This window comes from Balaenoptera borealis (genome assembly GCF_965194805.1).
Source record: "Balaenoptera borealis genome assembly, chromosome: 5".
NCBI classification, from domain to species: Eukaryota; Metazoa; Chordata; class Mammalia; order Artiodactyla; family Balaenopteridae; genus Balaenoptera; species Balaenoptera borealis.
In genome coordinates this window covers 83,395,757-83,419,010 of record NC_138862.1, presented here as the reverse complement: position 1 = coordinate 83,419,010, position 23,254 = coordinate 83,395,757, and the positions used below count along the sequence as shown (strand labels likewise).

Here is a 23,254-nt window from a genome sequence, read left to right as displayed (position 1 = left end):
CAGCACAACCAAATAAATATTTAAAAAATAAATAAATATTTTTTTTAAAAGATTAAAAAAAATCTTCCAGCAAACAAAAACCCAACACCAGATGGCTTCACAGGTGAATTCCATCAAACATTTAGAGAAGAGCTAACACTATCCTTCTCAAACTCTTCCAAAATATAGCAGAGGGAGGAACACTCCCAAACTCATTCTACGAGGCCACCATCACCCTGATACCAAAACCAGACAAAGATGTCACAAAAAAAGAAAACTACAGGCCAATATCACTGATGAACATAGATGCAAAAATCCTCAACAAAATACTAGCAAACAGAATCCAACAGCACATTAAAAGGATCATACACCATGAACAAGTGGAGTTTATCCCAGGAATGCAAGGATTCTTCAATATATGCAAATCAGTCAATGTGATACACCATATTAACAAACTGAAGGATAAAAACCATATGATAATCTCAATAGATGCAGAAAAAGCATTTGACAAAATTCAACACCCATTTATGATTAAAAAAAACTCTCCAGAAAGTAGGCATAGAGGGAACCTACCTCAACATAATAAAGGCCATATATAACAAACCCACAGCCAACATTGTTCTCAATGGTGAAAAACTGAAACCATTTCCTCTAAGATCAGGAACAAGACAAGATTGCCCACTCTCACCACTATTATTCAACATACTTTTGGAAGTTTTAGTCACAGCAGTCAGAGAAGAAAAAGAAATAAAAGGAATCCAAATCGGAAAAGAAGTAAAACTGTCACTGTTTGCAGATGACATGATACTATATATAGAGAATCCTAAAGATGCTACCAGAAAACTACTAGAGCTAATCAATGAATGGTAAAATAGCAGGATACAAAATTAATGCACAGAAATCTTTTGCATTCCTATACACTAATGACAAAAAATCTAAAAGAGAAATTAAGGAAACAATCCCATTTACCACTACAACAAAAAGAATAAAATACCTAGGAATAAACCTACCTAAGGAGACAAAAGACCTGTATGCAGAAAACTATAAGACACTGATGAAAGAAATTAAAGACGATACAAACAGATGGAGAGATATACCATCTTCTCGGATTGGAAGAATCAACGGTGTGAAAATGACTATACTACCCAAAGCAATCTACAGATGCAATGCAATCCCTATCAAACTACCAATGGCATTTTTCACAGAACTAGAACAAAAAATTTCACAATTTGTGTGGAAACACAAAAGACCCTGAATAGCCAAAGCAATCTTGAGGAAGAAAAACAGAGCTGGAGGAATCAGACTCCCTGACTTCAGACTATACTACAAAGCTACAGTAATCAAAACAGTATGGTACTGGCACAAAAACAGAAATATAGATCAATGGAACAGGATAGAAAGCCCAGAGATAAACCCATGCACATATGGTCACCTTACCTTTGATAAAGGAGGTAAGAATGTACAATGGAGAAAAGACAAACTCTCCAATAAGTGGTGCTGGTAAAACTGGACAGCTATATGTAAAAGGATGAAATTAGAACACTTCCTAATGCTATACACAAAAATAAACTCAAGATGGATTAAAGACCTAAATGTAATGCCAGACACTATCAAACTCTTAGAGGAAAACATAGGCAGAACACTCTATGACAGAAATCACAGAAACATCCTTTCTGACCCACCTCTAGAGAAATGGAAATAAAAACAAAAATAAACAAATGGGGTCTAATGAAACTTAAAAGCTTTTTCACAGCAAAGGAAACCATAAACAAGACAAAAAGAAAACCCTCAGAATGGGAGAAAATATTTGCAAATGAAGCAACTTACAAAGGATTAATCTAAAAATTTACAAGCAGCTCATGCAGCTCAACATCAAAAAAACAAACAACCCAATCCAAGAATGGGCAGAAGACCTAAACAGACATTTCTCCAAAGAAGATACACAGGTTGCCAACAAAAACACAAAAGGATGCTCAACATCACTAATCATTAGAGAAATGCAAATCAAAACCACAATGAGGTATCACCTCACACCGGCCAGAATGGCCATCATCAAGAAATCTACAAACAATAAATGCTGGAGAGGGTGTGGAGAAAAGGGAAACCTCTTGCACTGTTGGTGGGAATGTAAATTAATACAGCCACTATGGAGAACAGTACGGTGGTTCCTTAAAAATCTAAGAAGAGAACTACCATATGACCCAGCAATCCTACTACTGGGTATATACCCTGAGAAAACGATAATTCAAAAAGAGACATGTACCCCAGTGTTCACTGCAGCAGTATTTACAATAGCCAGGACATGGAAACAACCTAAGTGTTCATCGAAAGATGAATGGATAAAGAAGATGTGGCACATATATACAATGGAATATTACTCAGCCGTTAAAAGAAACGAAATTGAGTTATTTGTAGTGAGGTGAATGGACCTAGAGTCTGTCATACAGAGTGAAGTAAGTCAGAAAGAGAAAAACAAATACCGTATGCTAACACATATATATGGGATCTAAAAAAAAAAAAAAAGGTTCGATGAACCTAGGGGCAGGACAGGAATAAGACACACATGTAGAGAATGGACTTGAGGACACAGGGAGGGGGAAGGGTAAGCTGGGACGAAGTGAGAGATTAGCACTGACATATATACGCTACCAGATGTAAAATAGACGGCTAGTGGGAAGCAGCTGTATAGCACAGGGAGATCAGCTTGGTGCTTTTTGATCATCTAGAGGGGTGGGAGGGAGGTGCAAGAGGGAGGGGATATGGGGATATATGTATACATATAGCTGATTCACTTCGTTATACAGCAGAAACTAATACAACATTGTAAAGCAATTATACTCCAATAAAGATGTTTTTAAAAAAAAGATGATCAATAGATTGTGGGTGTTTGATTCTTGCGGTTAATGACAAAATTTATTTTGCCTTAAATTTATTATGTTTTAAATTATGATCAGAAAATACAAGGTCCAATTGCCATCTCTCTATTTACTTGGCTCCATTTCTTTTTTCTACATACTCCTATCCAATATCTGCATTGTAGGATTGTTGGGGAACTACACAAAATGAGGTATACATCGCCTGTCATACAGTAAAGTACTCAGTATGTTAGTTACCACCTGCAGCAGCAGCAGCAGGAGAAATAGCTCCTGAGATTTCCAGATCCCAGAGTTGAAACTCTGACTCCCCTGGTCGGAAGCAAACCTGTGCCTTACTGCTTTATTTCTCCTGCCTCTATCACCTCCACTTCCTGGCAGCTATATCTACTTCTAAGTCCAATTGGGACTTAGGTCCCGTTTTTCAGCCAACTTTGATAAAAACAAGATATATGTCAACTATCTTCAGCCAATTTCAGCAGGGCTTGAAGTTAACCCTCTTTTCCTAGATCCAAGGTCTGGGAGCCTAGCCCACCTGTGGAACTCAAGTGTCCCTTGAAAGCCCTTCACTCTTGGCCAGTCTAAGAGTCCGGTGCCCCATGGGTGTGTCCATGTGGACACAGTAGTACTTTGGTCCTACATGACATGATGGCCCAATCCTTTGGCCAAGTTTCCAAAGAAGGGAAGAAATGACTTACAGAGCTGGTGGGGCTGAAGGACTGCAGACATTTCAAACTTTAAACAAAAGATATTTCAGCCTTCTGTCCTGTACTTTCCCACTTTGGGCCCCTAAGTCATTCCTGCCTGCCTTAGCAGTTTCTATTTTGGGCTGTCATGATCTTCCATTCTAAACAAAGTTTCTTTTGTACTCTAGGTCTTAACTCTTCACCCTTTCTGCAAGGAGAAATTTCCAACTTTCTGGAAACGTAGCTAAGATACTTAATATAACAATGCCCCAATTCACTCATTTGGTCCGATTGTGTTTTTCTACAGAGATGTGACATAAGACATAACATTGACACAGGCCATTAATATTTATGCTAGCTGAGATGATTAGTTTATGATAACGTATAACACTATTGACAATATAAAGATGTTAAAAACAGATCTGCTACCTGTTTTGTGATGTCTAATTATCACGTAATCAATGCATAGAGTAAAAAATTATATGTAGAACATTATCTGGGGGAGAATGAATTAGGGAGGCAGAAAGACTGGAGAGAGGAAATCTAGCTGGGGAATGTTGGAAAAATATAAACAGCAGATAATGAAGCTATGAATCAAGATTTATAATTTGGCATTTGCAATTATTCTGAATGAATACATAACCAAATCACTACATATTGTTACCTTTCCAAATCTGCAGATTCCTTGGCCTTAGAAAAATAATAATTCATATTTCCCCAGCCCAAGCTCTCTCATTAAAGTGAGTTATTTTGTTATTGATCTCAGCACAGAGCTTCCAAACAGGATGCTTCTCCCTTAATCTTGGCCCAACTTTCTCCCTTCCTGGAGCCCGGAAAGCATACCTGGACAGGGCTAAAGCAGGACACTCTGCTGTGACCTCTCTGGCCACAGCCTCTCACCAGGGTGTGGTCACCTGTCATGAGCAGTATTCAAAACCAGGAACCAAGGTGTGGTCCGAGCTCCTTTAAGCCCCAGGGTTTAGGGGCTCCTGGTGAGTCCCCAGAGAAGAGTCCAGAAGAGGAGGATGGAAGAGGGGTGGCCTGCTAGGAGGGGAATCCTCTTGTGCTTCACTATCAGCCTCCTGCTTCAAGGTAAGATGGGGCAAGAACAGGGAAGACCAGAGTGTGGTTCTGAAGGATATCTAGGCACTTCCTTCTGGCACTTGAAGGACATTAGAATTAACATGTTAAATAGTTCTTCCATAATGTCAGTGTTTTGATTTCCTTTTGGTGACAAATAGAAAGACATTCCACTGCTCAGGACACACAGCCCTCCTCTCTCCCTGACTGCATAGGGATCTACCAGACTGTCCCATTTCACCACCTCTCCAATTCTACGTTTTCATCGTCCTCCAGTGCCTCTTCCACCACACCCTCATCCTACCCTCCTTGTCTCTTTTTCCTTTGATATGGTGTCTATGAAAAGAGTAGCCCTGAAGGAGTAAGTAAAATACCAAGAGAGGGTGGGAATCAATCTGAGGTAGAAGAAAGTGGATACTTTGCCTCCATGAGGGACTATTTGTTCCCAGTCTGGGTACATACCTTAAATGTTATGGAAAGAGATGGAGATAGACAGGAGCAGGCAGAGAAAAAGATCACACAAAAATGGGAATGGGGCAAAGATTCTGCTCAGGTACTGAGACGGCTCCCTGGCCATGGCCAGGAGAGAACACCCACATAGGGCTCACTATATGACTGGCGTATGGTTTATGCTCAGCGATATCGCCTCATGATCCCAGTGCTGGAAATAAATCCTAAGATATCTGAGGTCACTAAATCTGAGAAGGGCAAAATAAGCATAAAGCACCAAGGTAAGCTTTCAGAATACCTACTATATGTCTCCCATATCTACCTAGTAAGTGCAGGTGTTTATCTCTCTTATCTTCTTGATAAATCAGCTCTTGTCTTAGATAAACAGAAGTCCCTGAAAATGAAGATGAGAAATCATTAGAGCAGATTTCTAAGTGATCTTGACTACAAGTTCTAGGGCAGTGCTGAGTGGTACTACTAGGTGGACCCAAGAGTATTATGATGGGCTTTATTGAAGCGGCTGCCAATACATCAAGGATGAGTTTGTAAACAGATTTGGGCAGGTTTTGCATGAAGATGAACAACGAGAATGAGAATACGTACTGACTCAGCTCTCCACATCAATTTCCACCATTTGCCTACCAGACCAGCCCATCCGCTCCAGCCCTGGCAGGAAGGGCTATGGCCTTGGGAAGTCTTGGCCCAGGAAGGAGGGCTCACCTGCTTCTCCCAGTGTGTCCCCTGTTTTCTCTCTCTGCAGAGAGGCTCCAGCCTGGCAACAGAGGCCTTCTCTCACAGGGTCTCTGCTCTCTACAGGAAGAGGTGACACTTTCACCATCAATTGCTCAGGACTCAACCAGCATGGGGTGGATCCTGCTGCCTTTCAAGCAGTGTTTGACAGAAAGGCCTTCCGTCCAGTCACCAGTTTCAGCATCCCCACTCATATCAACATCTCCTTCATCCTGTCTGCCATCCTTGAAGTGATGAGACCTGGTCCCCACTTTCCATCGCTTCTAGTGGGGAATAAGGATCCCCTGCCCTGTCAATCCAACATTGTACTGGTCTAGTGGTGAATAGTAGGTACTCTGAATGGATTTTGTACCAATTAGAGGGTTTTCCTATGGGATGGGGAGACACAGAGAAGAATGCTGCAGTGACATTTTTTCAGGAAGGATTTAGCCTTGAGTCCTGACCTTTCTGGAAGGCTCCAGAAAGAAGTGGTCTATATGGCAATTAAAACCTGAATTGTTCCTAGATACAAGGGGAAACAATAAGGAAAAGACACTTCAGCATCTAGAACTATGCTTGGTCCAATAAATTAGAAAATATTTATAAGAATAAGTGGTGGCCGTGGGCCAAATCTTTTTGCACTAATAATCCTGGATGGGAATTTCTTTACCAAGATGCATAGCTCCAGCTTCTGACATCATTCCTGTGGATTACTATGGTAAGGCAGATCAACTCTCCCCTTCCCACTTCCAATTATAAGTTTAAATTTGAGGAGTGACTTAAGGTTTTCCAGACCTCTACCCAATGTATAAATCTTCCTGGGACCAAATAACTCCATCTAGAACTGGACTGGTCCTGGGGACACAAATCTCCCTGGGCAGCTTAGGAAGATAGAAGTGGTGACCCAAGAAAATGGCCAAGTGGTTGTAGACCAATGTAGTGGTATGTCTCTGGGTCCAAATGGTTTTAGGCTATATTTAAGGTCTGCCTTAAAAACAGGTCATTAAGAGGTACTTTGCCAATAACACTTGGCTAATAAAGTAAGGGAGATAGGCTGCGGTCATTAGGGACCCCAGTGGGAGTAAGAGGATCAGAGTTTAAAGAAGAAAGGAAAGGGCAGGAGGGGCTGACTGGACAAGCTCCACCATCACTCATCTCTGCTTCCACCACCCTGGCTGCAGATGTGGGACAATCCTTTCATCAGCTGGAACCCAGAAGAGTACATCAGCAACAATAAGCTCACTGCATCAGCTGAGAACCTGTGGCTCCCAAACATCATCATCATGCAATTGTGCATATCTGGGTGGGGGAAAGCTAGCATGAAGCCCATCTGCAAAGAAGAGCTGAGGGTCAGTGCAGGGCACGGGGACACCAACAGATTCAGACTTGGGCACAGCCTCAGTTAGGTGACTCCCACAAAACACTATGAGCAGAAGAGACGAGAGAGTGACCTTAGAGAAAGAGCCCAAAAGGAGCACAGTAGGGGAAGACCTGGGACGGAAGGGAGTCAAAAGCTGATGAAGGCACCCACAGCACCCACCTCTCCCTGACTCTCACAAGCAGCGTGGATGTGGATCGGGGACCTCCAGGTCTCACCGCCTGTGTCAGCAGCAAAGGTTGAATACAGTATGACAGGCCAATGAAGGTGACCAGCATCTGTAATCTGGACATCTTCTACTTTCTTTTTGACCAACTGAACTGCACGTTCACCTTCAGTTCCCTCCTCTACACAGGTGAGCGAGACACATTTTGGTAACCACTTAAGGTTCAAGGGGAAGATATTTAAATGATGTAGGTATTACTTAGGAAGGTTTTAGATTAGTGTTTCTCGACTCTGGCTACCCACTGAAGCTTTTTAAAAATACCCATAACTATGCATTCCCTCAGAAATTCCAACTTAATTGTTCCAGGTGGGGCTCAGTTACTGTGATTTTTTATATCTCCCCAGGTGATGCTAATGTGCAGAGAGGGTTAAGAACTACTGCTTTAATTCCTCAATAAAGTAAATAAATAAAATAAATAAATACCACTCCTTTAGATCTTAGATGGCCCTTGCACCAAAGAGGCCCACCTGACCCTGAGCTGCTGCACATCTATAAATTTTAGCTCAAACCTTTTAACATTAATAGCTAACACACTTAAACCGGTAATTAACGTAACTGAATGCCACCAGGTATCCTGTGGCAGAACTGGATAAATTAATCATTATAATAGGCATGCGTGTAATTATAAAAATATTGAGCTGCTCAAGACTGAGTCCACTAAAACAACATCATAGAACTGGGGAATTGAGAAGAAAAACAGGAAAGTTCTTGACTCATGTTTGAGTCATATCTAATCTTCCCATAACTTTGACTTCAACAACAACAAAGAAACTCCCAATGCTGCAGCCCACACATATATGAATTGCTGGTCCTGTGACCCATCTGAGACAACCTGGATGCCCTGCTTTAAAGGACAGAGAAGAGAATTTGTTGAAGAAGCTCAGTGAAGGAGGAATTGAATCTTGTGTACAGGAGACTTGAGGACACTTCCAGACTGAGCGGCCCCAGCCTCCCTTGCACTGGACAGCATGCTCCTGGGCATGGATAAGGAATTGTGGGTGATAACAGACACGTCTCGTAACGTCATTCTGACCCAGGGGGAGTGGCAGCTCCTGAACATCGACAAGGCCACCCCACGTTGGTGGACAGCAACCTACATGACCAGATCATGTCCTCTGTAAGTCCAGGGGCCCCTGTTTGACTTCTGAGCCCAGTTGCTCTGTGATTTTCCTCTTGATCTAAGGCCCTTTGGGATGTAAAAATAGTTCCAGGGGGTTAAACACCTGCTCCTCACTCTGCCCTCTACCCTAACTGCCCTCAAGAAGGATCCCCAAGGCCTCTGCCCTGCAGAGAGGAAGAGCAGCTGGGCTGTTGTAAGAATGGGTGGTCCTGTCCGATGATCCAAAGTGCCCCACTTGCCCCTAAAAGTCTACAATTGTTGTGTTCCCAGCAGGTGGAAAATAAGGGAAAATTAGACAACAAAATTGGGGGCACTTCAGAAGAGATCACAATTAAATGCATCTGTTACCCAAAGAGGTCATCCCGTGGCCAGCCTAACTGGACATCAGCAAGGATTGGATAATCAAATATAGAGTTGAGGGACTTCCTTGGTGGCCCAGGGGTTAAGAATCTGCCTGCCAATGCAGGGGGCATGGGTTCGAGCCCTAGTCCGGGAAGATCCCACATGCCGCGGAGCAACTAAGCTCGTGTGCCACAACTACTGAGCCTGTGCTCTAGAGCCCGCGAGCCACAACTACTGAGCCTGCGTGCCACAACTACTGAAGCCTAGAGCCCGTGCTCCGCAACAAGAGAAGCCACTGCAATGAGAAGCCCGTGCACCACAAAGAAGACCCAACACAGCCAAAAATAAATAAATAAAATAAATTTAAAAAAATATATATATATATAGAGAGAGAGAGTTGAGCCCTCTGGCATCGGTTATTTGCCACGTTCTCCACACTCCTCCCCACCAGGTGACCATCAGGCGCAGGCCCAGCCTCTACGTCATAAACCTCCTGGTGCCCAGTAGCTTTCTGATAGCCATCGACGCCCTCAGCTTCTACCTGCCGGCAGAAAGTGAGAGCTATGCCCCATTCAAGATGACACTCCTGATGGGCTACAACATCTTCCTGCTCATGACGTTGAATGACTTACTCCCTGCCAGTGGCATCCCCTCTCATCAGTATGGCCCCTCCCTCCATCAGGAGAAGAAAAGCAAGGTGGGGGGTGGAGTGGAGAGAGGGACCAATGAAACCAGGTCAGAGTAAAAAGAGATCCTGCAAATGGGCCCTCCGGGAACAGAGGAAACAAGAAGTCCCTGGCTGGTGCCTCTGGCCCTCAGGCAGGCCCAGCTTCCCTCCAGGTGTCTACTTTGCCCTGTGTCTGTCACTGATGGTGCTCCGCCTGCTGGAGACCATCTTCATCACCTACCTGCTGCACCTGGCCACCACCCAGCCTCCACCCAGGCCTCGCTGGCTCCGTTCCCTGCTTCTACACTGCACCAGCCCAAGGAAACGCTGCCCCGCTGCGCCCCAGAAGGGAAACACGGGCCTGGGCCTCAGCCCTGCCCACCTGCCTGGGGAGGGAAATCAGCACTGCCCACGCGTCCTCTCCCATCACCTCCCCTTCTCTGCTCCCGCCTCCTTCCTGCTCCCACAACCCCCCAGCTGACCTTGGCAGCCCACAGTGGAGTCTCTGTCTCTCCGCAGGTGTGAAGGGTACCGTGGAGTTGGTGGGGAAGGTGCCAGGTCCCGGAGACACAGAGCTAAATGGGTGCCCTGGGTCAGCGAGGGCCCAGCAGGAAGACGAGGCTCAGAAGCAGCACTCGGTCAGCCTGTGGCTACAGCTCAGCCACATGACGGACACCCTGCTCTTCCGCCTCTGCCTGCTCTTCCCGGCCCCCTCCGTCGTCACGGTCATCATCCTCTGGGACACCTAGGCAGACATCCACACCCACCTCTCCCTGCAAACCACAGCTTAAAGTTTCTCGTGGTCTTAGGGCCAGCCAGTCACAGGCCCTTTCCTAATCTAAACACCCCCAGTGACTACCATGTCCCCTCTATATTCCCAAAACTCCAACAGAGCCCTACCGAGCAGGTTTAGAACAGCCCTAGACAATCTCCTGACTTCTCATATGCACAGTCCTCAATCCTGCACACTTTCAGTGTTCCTTAGCCACATCTAACCTCTGACTCCCTTACCACTGAAGATCGGGGTCAGTGGAGTCTCTCCCTGACTGATTGTCCCAATAAACAACTTTCCAGGGCTTCCCTCGTGGCGCAGTGGTTAAGAATCCGCCTGCCAATGCAGGGGACACGGGTTCAAGCCCTGGTCCGGGAAGATCCCACATGCCGTGGAGCAAATAAGCCCATGAGCCACAACTATGAGCCTGCGCTCTAGAGCCCACAAGCCACAACTACTGAGCCTGCGTTCCACAACTACTGAAGCCCACACGCCTATAGCCTGTGCTCCACAGCAAGAGAAGCCACCACGATGAGAAGCCCGCGCACCGCAACAAAGAGTAGCCCCCGCTTGCCCCAAGTAGAGAAAGTCCACGCACAGGAACGAAGACCAAACACAGCCAAAAATTAATTAATTAATTAATTAAATTTTTAAAAACAAAAACAAAAATGACTTTCCAGGAGGCTCTGGCTCCTCAGTACATTTATTGTAGCTACACAAACACTGGGGTAAAGAGTTCTCTTGCAGAAGCTTTGATACTTCACCCTAAACAGGTGTAATCTGATTTGATTTTAAGTCTCTCGGACACTTTCAGAGATTCAAAGGAATAAAAAGGTCAATCTCATTTGCAAGAAATTAGTATAAAATATTTACAATTGCAAAATGTCGCTTTCATCAACCATTTCCATTTCATTTGTGTCCTTTTTTTACTCTGACAGGTTCTTCTGATTTCACAACATCAAACAGAGAGGGCCTTCTGATACACATGCCTGGAGGAGGGCCGGGAAGACTAGTTAAGGGCCTCAATTAAAGGGTTCAGGTTACATAGTTGTACAGCCACACAGTGGAATGCTTTGTAGCCATTTAAAGTGAGAATACAGATCTCTGTTAAAACCATGGAAACAGGTCCATGATATATAAAGTGGAGAAAACAAGTTACAAAACACTATGTATACATAATTTCTCTTTTAAAAAATAGAGTGCTAGATAGAAATGCAGAGGAAAAGGTATGGATGGCTAGACACCAAAAAAAAAAACAAGAGCAAATTTTGTCCTGCATAAAGGGATTATGAGTGATTGCTATCTTCTTTTATATCCTTGTCTGTGTTTTCAATGAGCATGTATTATTTTTACAAAAAAAAAAAAACCAACAACAACCTATTTTTTAAAAAAGAGTTCCGTATTAACAGTACTTCACACCACCACCAGCAGATATCATCCTGCGGAGGACTCTTAACAGCTAGCTGGGAGCAAGGACCTGAGGAGAGAGAGAAATTGAAAGGGGAAGTGAAAGAATATGAAGGATGAATATCTGGATTATGTTTTAATTATATTCAACTAGAGGAATAGATTTCAGGGATTTATTTATATTTCTGCCTCCACTCGGAGAGTGTGCCTTCCTAAAGGTCAGGCACAATGTCTCATCCATTTTTATAGCTCAGTATATGGTACCATGATCATGATGTCTGACACATCATAGGTGCTTAATAGACTTGTTGAACTATTAAATGCATGAATTAACGGCAGCCAACCAAGAATCAGTGTCTGTTAGCTCTAGATGTAATCCCTTTATCCCATCTTGGCATATTTTATTTTATTTTTCCATAACTTATGTAGAAAATTAGCAGCCCATTTTTACATGTCAACTATCTTTGCGTTCTTAGAGACGTTCCTTATACAGTGGCAAAGGCATTTCTGCTTGCAGATTCTCTTATGTTTCCCTCTTTCCATTAGTTGGAACGTGTTTCTCACTCAGAAACTCGTTCTTGACTTTTGCCAATAACTTAAAATGAAGAGCGTTTATGACATCATTGAGGAATTTCAAATTCCTTAAGATCACCTTTGCATCATTTCTTTTTCCTTTCCCATCCCCATATTTGTACTTCTCTAGACATCATCTTGTAATTTTTTTTCCACCTCATACATATGTGACTTTAGGTTTTCTGTGCCAGGATCATTACAATTGACAATATCCTTTGCAAAACAACATCCTGTTCATATGTTAAGGTTGAGGTGAGCCTTGCAATTTAAAACATGACCTGACAATGAAGCAAAATATTTTAAGCTAGTTCTAGCCTAGATATGTCAGCAGGAATGTTAGGGGTATTTCACAATTTCAGAGGTGGTGCATCTGATTCCCAATGGCCCTCTCCCATTCTCTCTCTCTCTCTCTCTCCCTCTCTCTCTCTCTCTCTCTCTCTCTCTCTCTCTCTCTCTCTCTATATATATATATATATATATCCCTTATGATAACTTTATTTCCCTTTCCTCCATTTTCTATTGTAAAGCTCTGTTAAGAGTACACCCTGGAAATTTATGAACTCTGGTCCTGGATATACTACTCTCTTCAAAAGCTTGATTATGTTTCTAACTTCTTAGGTGGCGATTTCTAAGCTCCCACTCTCTCCTTTTGTTTATTTATTTATTTTTATTTATTTATTTATTTGTTTTTTTGGCTGCACCATGCGGCATATGGGATCTTAGTTCCCTGACCAGGAAGGAATCGAACCTGTGCCCCCTACAGTGGAAGTACAGAGTCTTAACCACTGGACCACAAGGGAAATCCCTCTCTCCTTTCATTAGCAGCATCCAGGAGTATCCTCACAACCTTCTCACCTCTCAGTGTTTCTTTTCTCAGTCTTTAAACAATTCTGAGAAAAATTTCTCCCTACTTATTCTTTTGGCACCCCATATATATGCCCATTCTTATTGTACATTTTGTCTCAACACTGCCTTTGATTCCTTCCACCTTCTGGAAATCCAGAATATCTACAGGCAGTACCATGTTTCATACTTATCCCCTCTCTTCTTTCATCTCTCTGCTTCTCTCTCTGAAAACCAAGCTTGTCTGTTTGCTCTTTCAACATCATTTTCTCTCACCTTTCTCTGTTACTACTCTTGTATTTTCTCTTATATCGATACCTTCCTTATACCAACATCTTTCACTATTATTTCTCCTTTATCTTTACTAGTTCTTCTGAAAACCTCCCATCCGTATCTGATATTAAGGACAATTAATTTATATCATCATCCTTAATAATTCAGAGGTGATACCCCTGATATTGATTATTCCACATATATAGCATAGTAGTAGGAATCTATACTAAATAAGTAGCACTTTATAATTACACCATGAGGATTTTCTATAACGTGTGGCTACCTGTCTCAAGGAACCACCAAAAAGCTTTGGAGCTTCTTACTCAGCAAGCACAAGGATTTATAAAGACACAATTTAGCAGACAGAGGATTAAATGCAATTAGGAAATAAGTCATTATTCAAGATTCTTCCCTTCAAGGTAAATTCAGTAATTCTGCCAAGTTACCCAAAGCCAACATATCCAATGCCCAGGTCTCTCTTACTCTCTTACTGCCTGCTCCAGACTGTTCTAACATGATCTTCATTAGACACCAAAGGAGCAGCAGTTCTGTCTGCTTGCCCAGTTCCTACTTCTGACAAAAGTTAAGACCACAACTCTTGCCTATTTTCTCATACTTTCTGAGGAAAGATCTGCTTAGATTCCTAGTCTCAGGGATCTTGAGCTCACAAACTACTTTCTTTTCACTCTTCTCTGCCTTACACGTGGATTCCATCTTTCATGTATTATTTAAGCCAGTCTGAGACATTTAGTCACCCAAAGTAGTTTCTTATTTCAGTATTCAATAATTCTTAAGCAATATCTTGAATCATTAACTCAGCCTTTCAACATATTAAATGCAACACACAGCTGGCATGCCGAAACCTTACATAATAAAGAAGGTTTTTCTTCCTTCACATAACTTTTTAAATTAAACTTTGTATTGCAATACAACATACATACAGAAAAGTGTACGAATCTATGTGTACCACCCAATGAATTTTTAAAATTGATCACACCTGTATAACCACCACCCAGGTGAAGAAATAGAACAACTTTAGGAAAAAACACTCCTTGGGGCCCCTCCCAATCATTACTCCCATTTATTCTCTCTGAAGATAATCACTAACCCGACTTCTAGACTCGTTTAGCGTGTTTTAGGATTTTAGATAAATGGAATTACAGTATGTATTCTTTTATGTCTGGCTTTTTTCCTCAATATTATGTTTGTGAGATTTAGCCATGTTGTGTGAATAGCGATAGTTTGTTCATATTCATTGTTGTATAGGTTTTCATTTAACTATTTTTAGGTTAGTAATTGTAGTCTTATTTAGGAGTTAACAGACTCAAACTTACATTAGTTAAAATCACTGCTCACTTGTTGATATTAAAAGAACGTCGGGGGACCTCCCTGGCAGTCCAGTGGTTAAGACTCCGTGCTTCCAATGCAGGGGTGTGGGTTCGATCCCTGGTCAGGGAACTGAGATCTCACATGCTGCAGGGTACGGCCAAAAAAAAAGTTAAAAAAATAATAAAATAAAAATAAAAGAACATCAGCGGATTGCCTTCAATCATGCATTAAACTAGATAATTTAACAGTACTTGCTTATCTCCCTTTATATCCTCAGTTAAAGGGTATAATATCTTAAATCCTTTTTGTAACAAGGAAGGGGATGAATAAAAGTTGGGATGCTAGATGCATGGTCTAAAGCCTTCACTCTTCAGGAGAGGGTTCACTCAAGAGTTGAGGGTTCCCTCTTAACTATATGATATTGTGCTGGGAGGAGGAACTGGTTTACAGTGAGAGTATGTCTCCATCTTTCCTACCCATTTCCATGTGGGTATTTTCTCATTTGCCTGATATGTAAGAGTCACTCAGCTAGCATAAATATAAAGTTATAACTATAAAACTTCCGGAAGAAACTAGAGCAAAACATACTGCAACATTATGATAAGCAAAGATTTTGTACACTGAACAAGGGACTATAAAAATAACCAGATGTATTAGAAGAAGCAAATATAATTTCTAAAAACAAAAAATATAATTATTGAAAAAAAACCTCAGTGGATAAGTTAAAGCAAATTAGAGACAGATAAAAAGGAATTGGTGACTTAGAAGACAAGGCTGAATATATTTCTCTGCCAGAAAGTGGCAGAGAGAGACAAAGGAATGGAGAAGGAAAAATGAAATGAGGAAAGAAAATCCTAAATGAAACCAAAAGTCAAAAAGGAGGAAAAAAGAAACAAAGTGTGAAATAAGATGGCAGAAATAAATCCAACTATTTTAGTAATAAAAATGAATCTAAATGTACTAAACTCAACAATTTAGTTAGTATTTGTTTAGTTGGATTTTTAAAAGACACACCTAAAACCTAAGGACACAGGAAAGCTAAAGGTAAAAGATAGGAAAAGTTATGTAAGGCAAATACTAATTAAAAGCAAGCTGGGAGGTGGAGTCAAGATGGTGGTGTAGGAAGACATGGACTTATCGTCTCCCCACAACTAAGATGCCTGCCGGCCGCTGGTGGGGGACTCTGTCGCCCAAGGAGACGGGAGGAGCCCCAAAGTGAACTGGTAGGAAGTAGACGGACTGAGGGGGGTCGGAGAAGTGGAGGCCAGACAGGCTCAGTGCCCCTGAGGCCGGGGAGATCAGGAGAGGCAGGTGGGAGGGACTCTCCAGGAGAAGCGGGAGAGGAGCGGAGGGCGATTACCTGGCCCACTGGGGCTGGGGAGCCTGCTGAGCTCCCAAGCTGGTACCCCCACCTCCAAAGCCCCCTCCAGGCCACATGGGTCCCTGGGGGCATAGGAGGGAGGCCTGGGGAGATCAGGAGAGGTAGGTGGGAGGAGCCATCTGGGAGGAGCGGGAGAAGAGCAGAGGGCGATTGCCCTGCCCACTCGAGCCCAGGAAGCCTGCTGGGCTCCCAGGTGAGGTCCCCTGCCCTCTGAGACCAGGGGTGGGGGGCACACCTGGGCCCCTTCTGTTCCTTGAGCCTAAGCCTCACCCCCCCATAGCCCCCAGGGCCTTTTCCAGCCCTGTGGGTCCTAAGCACAGGCCCCACCCACCACCCAAACCTCACCCTTGCTTAGGCCCTGCCCTCCACAGCCAAGGCCTTCCCCTGCCTTTTTTTTTTTCTTTACCCTCCTCTTTTTTACTATTGTGGTACTGATGTACCTTCTGGTTGTTGATTCATCTATATTTTTATTTTTATATTCTTTCTAACATATATGTTAGTTTCCTAGTCTAATTTTATTTTTTACTTTGTTATTGTTTTGTTTTGTTTTGTTTTGCCACCACATGTGGCTTGCGGGATCTTGGCTCATGAGCCAGGGGTTGGGCCGAAGCTCCTGCAGTGGGAGCTCTGAGTCCGAACCACTGGACTAACAGAGAACCTCAGACCCCAGGAATATTCATCAGAGTGAGGTCTCACAGAGTTCGTCATATCAGCACCAAGATCCAGCTCTACCCAATAGCCTACAAACTCCAGTGTTGGAAGCCTCAGGCCAAACAACAAGTAAGACAGGAACACAATACCACTCATAAAAAAAAAAAAATGAGATGGCAAAAAAATATGTCACAGGGCTTCCCTGGTAGCGCAGTGGTTGAGAGTCTGCCTGCCAATGCAGGGGACACGGGTTCGAGCCCTGGTCTGGGAGGATCCCACATGCCGCAGAGCGGCTGGGCCCGTGAGCCACAACTGCTGAGCCTGCGCGTCTGGAGCCTGTGCTCTGCAATAAGAGAGGCCGCGATAGTGAGAGGCCCACACACCAGGATGAAGAGTGGACCCCGCTTGCCACAACTGGAGAAAGACCTTGCACAGAAACGAAGACCCAACACAGCCAAAAATAAATAAATTAATTAATTAATTAATTAAAAAAAAATATGTCACAGATGAAGGAGCAAGGTAAAAACCTACAAGACCAAATAAATGAAGAGGAAATAGGCAATCTACCTGAAAAAGAATTCAGAGTAATGATAGGAAAGATGATCCAGAATCTCAGAAATAGAATGGAGGCAGACTGAGAAAATACAAGAAATGTTCAACAGAGATCTAGAAGAACTGAAGAACAAACATACAGAGATGAACAACACAATATTGAAATGAAAAATACACTAGAAGGAATCAATAACAGAATAACTGAGGCAGGAGAACGAATAAGTGAGCTGGAAGACAAAATGGTGGAAATACCTGCCGAGGAGCAGAATAAAGAAAAAAGAATGAAAAGAATTGAAGACAATATCAGAGACCTCTGGGACAACACTAAATGCACCAACATTCAAATTATAGGGGTCCCAGAAGAAGAAGAGAAAAAGAAAGGGTTTGAGAAAATATTTGAAGAGATTATAGTTGAAAACTTCCATAACATGGGAAAGGAAAGAGTCAATAGTCAATCTACCCAGCAAGGATCTCATTCAGATTCAATGGAGAAGTCAAAAGCTTTTCAGACAAGCAAAAGCTAAGAGAAATCAGCACCACCAAACCAGCATTACAACAAATGCTAAAGAAACTTCTCTAGGCGGGAAACACAAGAGAAGAAAAAGACCCACAAAAACAAACCCAAAACAATTAAGAAAATGGTAATAGGAACATACATATCAATAATAACCTTGAATGTAAATGGATTAAATGCCTCAACCAAAAGACACAGACTGGCTGAATGGATACAAAAACAAGACCCATATATATGCTATCTACAAGAGACACACTTCAGGCCTAGGGACACATACAGATGGAAAGTGAAGGGATGGAAAAAGGTATTCCATGCAAATGGAAATCAAAAGAAAGCTGGAGTAGCAATACTTGTATCAGATAAAATAGACTTTAAAATAAAGACTGTTCCAAGAGATAAGGAGGGACACTACATAATGATCAAAGAATCAATCCAAGAAGAAGATATAACAATTATAAATGTTTATACACCCAACATAGGAGCACCTCAATACATAAGGCAAATGCTAACAAACATGAAAGAAGAAATGGACAGTAACACAATAATAGTAGGGAACTTTAACACCCCACTTACACCAATGGACAGATCATCCAAACAGAAAATAAATAAGGAAACACAAGCTTTAAATGACATAAGAGACCAGATAGATCTAATTGATATTTATAGAACATTCCACCCCAAAGTGGCAGAATACACTTTCTTCTCAAGTGCACATGGAACATTCTCCAGGATAGATCGCATTTGGGTCACAAATCAAGCCTTGGAAAATTTAAGAAAATTGAAATCATATCCAGCATCTTTTCTGACTACAATGCTATGAGATTGCAAATCAATTACAGGAAAAAAACTGTAAAAAACACAAATACATGGAGGCTAAACAGTGCACTACTAAATAACCAAGAGATCACCAAAGAAATCAAAGAAGAAATTTAAAAATACACAGAAACAAATGACAACGAAAACATGAGAACCCAACCTATGGGACGCAGCAAAAGCAGTTCTAAGAGGGAAGTTTATAGCAATTCAATCTCACCTCAAGAAACAAGAAAAATCTCAAATAAACAATCTAACCCTAAACTTAAAACAGCTAGAGAAAGAAGAACAAAGAAAACCCAAAGACAGTAGAAGGAAAGAAATCATAAAGATCAGAGCAGAAATAAATGAAATAAAAACGAAGAAAAAAATAGCAAAGATCAATAAAACTAAAAGCTGGTTCTTTGGGAAGATAAACAAAATTGATAAACCCTTAGCCAGACTCATCAAGAAAAAAAGGGAGAGGACTCAAATCAATAAAATTAGAAATGGAAAAGGAGAAATCACAACTGACACTGCAGAAATACAAAGGATTATAAGAGACTACTACAAATAACTATATGCCAATAAAATGGACAACCATGAAGAAATGGACAAATTCTTGGAAAGGTACAATTTTCCAAGACTGCCCCAGGAAGAATTAGAAAATATAAACAGACCTATCACAAGTAATGAAATTGAAACCATAATTAAAAATCTTCCAACAAACAAAAGTCGAGGACCAGATGGCTTCACAGGCGAAATTCTATCAAACATTTAGAGAAGAGCTAACACCTATCCAGCTCAAACTCTTCCAAAAAATTGCAGAGGTAGAAACACTCCCAAATTCATTCTATGAAGCCACCATCACCCTGATACCAAAACCAGAAAAAGATATCACAAAAAAAGGAAATTATAGACCAACATCACTGACGAACATAGATGCAAAAGTCCTGAGCAAAATACTAGCAAACAGAATCTAACAGCACATTAAAAGGATCATACACCATGAAAAAGTGGGGATTTATCCCAGCGATGCAAGGATTCTTCAATATATGGAAATCAATCAATGTGATACACCACATTAACAAATTAAGAAATAAAAACCATATGATCATCTCAGTAGATGCAGAAAAAGCTTTTGACAAAATTCAACACCAAGTTATTATAAAAACTCTCCAGAAAAATGGGCATAGAGGGAACCTACCTCAACATAATAAAGGCCATATATGACAAACCCACAGCAAGCATCATACTCGATGGTGAAAAACTGAAAGCTTTTCCACTAAGATCAGGAACAAGACAAGGATGTCCACTCTCACCACTATTATTCAACATAGTTTTGAAGTCCTAGCCACAGCAATTAGAGAAGTAAAAGAAATAAAAGGAATACAAATTGGAAAAGAAGAAGTAAAACTGTCACTGTTTGCTGATGACATGATACTATACATAGAAAATCCTAAAGATGCCACCAGAAAACTACTAGAACTAATCAATGAATTTGGTAAGGTTGCAGGATACAAGGTTAATGCACAGAAATCTCTGGCATTTGTATACACCAACAACGAAAAATCAGAAAGAGAAATTAAGGAAACACTCCCATTTATGATTGCAACAAAAAGAATAAAATACCTAGGAATAAACCTGCCTAAGGAGGAGAAAGACTTGTACTCAGAAAACTATAAAACACTGATGAAAGCAATCAAAGATGACATAAACAGATAGAGAAATATACCATGTTCTTGGATTGGAAGAATCAATACTGTGAAAATGACTATACTACCCAAAGCAATCTACAGATTCAATGCAATCCCTATCAAACTACCAATGGCATTCTTCACAGAATTAGAACAAAAAATCTTAAAATTAGTATGGAGACACAAAAGACCCTGAATACCCAAAGCAATCTTGAGAAAGAAAAACGGAATTGGAGGAATCAGGCTCCCCGATTTCAAACTATAACACAAAGCTACAGTAATCAAGACAGTATGGTACTGGCACAAAAACAGAAATATAGATCAATGGTACAGGATAGAATGCCCAGAGATAAACCCACGCATATATGGGCACCTAATTTACGACAAAAGAGGCGAGAATATACAATGGAGAAAAGACAGCCTCTTCAATAAGTGGTGCTGGGAAAACTGGACAGCTACATGTAAAAGAATGAAATTAGAACACTACTTAACACCATACACAAAAATAAACTCCAAATTGATTAAAGACTTAAATGTAAGACCAGACACCGTAAAACTCTCAGAGGAAAACATAGGAAAAACACTCTTTGACATAAACCACAGCAAGATCTTTTTTGACCCACGTCCTAGAGTAATGGAAATAAAAACAAAAATAAACAAATGGGGCTTAATTAAACTTAAAAGCTTTTGCACAGCAAAGGAAACCATAAGCAAGACAAAAAGACAGCTCTCAGAATGGGAGAAAATATTTGCAAATGAAACAACAGACAAAGGATTAATCTCCAAAATAGACAAACAGCTCATGGAGCTCAATATCAAAAAAACAAACAATCCAGTTAAAAAAATGGGTGGAAGACCTATATAGATATTTCACCAAGGAAGACATACAGATGGCCAAGAGGCACATGAAAAGATGCTCAACATCACTAATCATTAGAGAAATGCAAATCAAAACTACAATGAGGTATCACCTCACACTGGTCAGAATGGCCATTATCAAAAGATCTAGAAACCATAAATGCTGGAAAGGGAACCCTCTTGCACTGTTGGTGGGAATGTAAATTGATATAACCACTGTGGAGAATAGTATGGAGGTTCCTTAAAAGACTGAAAATAGAACTACCATATGACCCAGCAATCCCATTACTGGGCATATACCCTGAGAAAACCATAATTCAAAAAGAGACATGTACCACAATGTTCATTGCAGCACTATTTACAATATCCAAGACATGGAACCAACCTAAATGTCCATCGACAGATGAATGGATAAAGAAGATGTGGCGCATATATACTGTGGAATATTACTCAGCCATAAAAAGAAATGAAATTGAGCTATTTGTTGTGAGGTGGATGGACCTAGGGTCTGTCATATAGAGTGAAGTCAGTCAGAAAGAGAAAAACAAATACCGTATGCTAATGCATACATATGGAATCTAAAAAAATGGTACTGATGAACCTAGTTGCAGGGCAGGAATAAAGAGGTAGATATAGAGAATGGACTTGAGTACTTGGGGTGGGAGGGGGAAGCTGGGGCGAAGTGAGAGTAGCATCAACGTATATAAACTACCTAATGTAAAATAGTTGGCTGGTGGGAAGAAGCAGCATAGCACAGGGAGATCAGCTGGATGCTTTGCGATGACCTAGAGGGGTGGGATAAGGAGGATGGGAGGGCTGCTCAAGAGGGAGGGGAGGGCTTCCCTGGTGGCGCAGTGGTTGAGAATCTGCCTGCCAATGCAGGGGACACGGGTTCAAGCCCTGGTCTGGGAAGATCCCACATGCCGCAGAGCAACTAAGCCCGTGTGCCACAACTACTGAGCCTGCGCGTCTGGAGCCTCTGCTCCGCAACAAGAGAGGCCGCGATAGTGAGAGGCCCGTGCACTGTGATGAAGAGTGGCCCCCACTTGCCGCAACTAGAGAAAGCCCTCGCACAGAAACGAAGACCCAACACAGCCATAAATTAATTAATTAATTAATTAATTAATTTTAAAAAAAACAAAAAGAGGGAGGGGATATGGGGACATGTGTACGCATATGGCTGATTCTCTTTGTTGTGCAACAGAAACTAACACAGTATTGTGAAGCAATTATACTCCAATAAAGATCTATTGAAAAAAAAAGCAAGCTGGAATGGTTCTTCAACATCAGACAAAATTGTCATTAAGACAAAAACAATTATTCAGAATAAAGAGAATCTCAACATAACAATAAAATGTTTAATCACTTGGAGGATATAAGCATTATAAAGTTGAATGCATCTAATAAAATAGCTTCAAATATATATAAAGCAAAAATAGAAAGAATTAAAAAGATAAAGTGACAGTTCTGTAATTACAATAGATTTCAACACATCTCAAGGTGACAACACATTATTGAAAAAATAATATACTTTAACCACACAGTTAAATTAGATTTAATGAGAATATATAGAACTCTACACTTAACAATTGGAGAATACATTCTTTGCAAGCACATTTGGAATATTTACAAAAATTAACTATATATAAAGCATGTTTCAAAATTTAGTAGCAGTCAGACTGTATTCTCTGAAATTATTGTTATTAACATTTAAATAGTGCTAATTATGTACCAGCACTGTTCTAAGCATTTTATAATTATGACCTTATTTAACCCTTATAACAACATAATGAGATAAGAGCTATTACTGTCATCCATTTTATAGATGAAGAAACTGAGGCAAAGAGGTGAAGTAACTTAAGTAACTTACACCCAGGATCACACAGCTTGTAAATGGTGGACCTGGGATTCACACTGAGGGAGTCCAGCTTTAAAGTTCATGCTCTTAACCACTTTTCTATGCTGCCTCTTTAGTCACAAACTAGAAACAAAAAACAAACAAAAAACTCTTCCATATTTGTAGACTAAAATGTATGTTTCTAAATAACTCATAGATCAAAAAAATAAATAATTGATTTTTTT

At 41.2% G+C, this 23,254-nt stretch overlaps 2 protein-coding genes across 2 annotated transcripts in view; one reads left to right on the top strand and one right to left on the bottom strand.

The window, feature by feature from the left end:
* The window catches only part of ABCC5 (ATP binding cassette subfamily C member 5), a 200,400-nt gene that overhangs the window by 120,296 nt on the left and 56,850 nt on the right, over positions 1-23,254 (bottom strand). The window lies entirely within an intron of this gene.
* Positions 5,241-10,279, top strand: LOC309629516 (5-hydroxytryptamine receptor 3C-like; the record flags this gene model as incomplete). The annotated part of the gene is made up of 6 exons (XM_082393608.1): positions 5,241-5,349; positions 5,885-6,048; positions 6,979-7,146; positions 9,315-9,555; positions 9,704-9,811; positions 10,050-10,279. 6 exons carry the CDS (start codon positions 5,241-5,243, stop codon positions 10,277-10,279), a joined length of 1,020 nt encoding a protein of 339 aa, XP_082249734.1.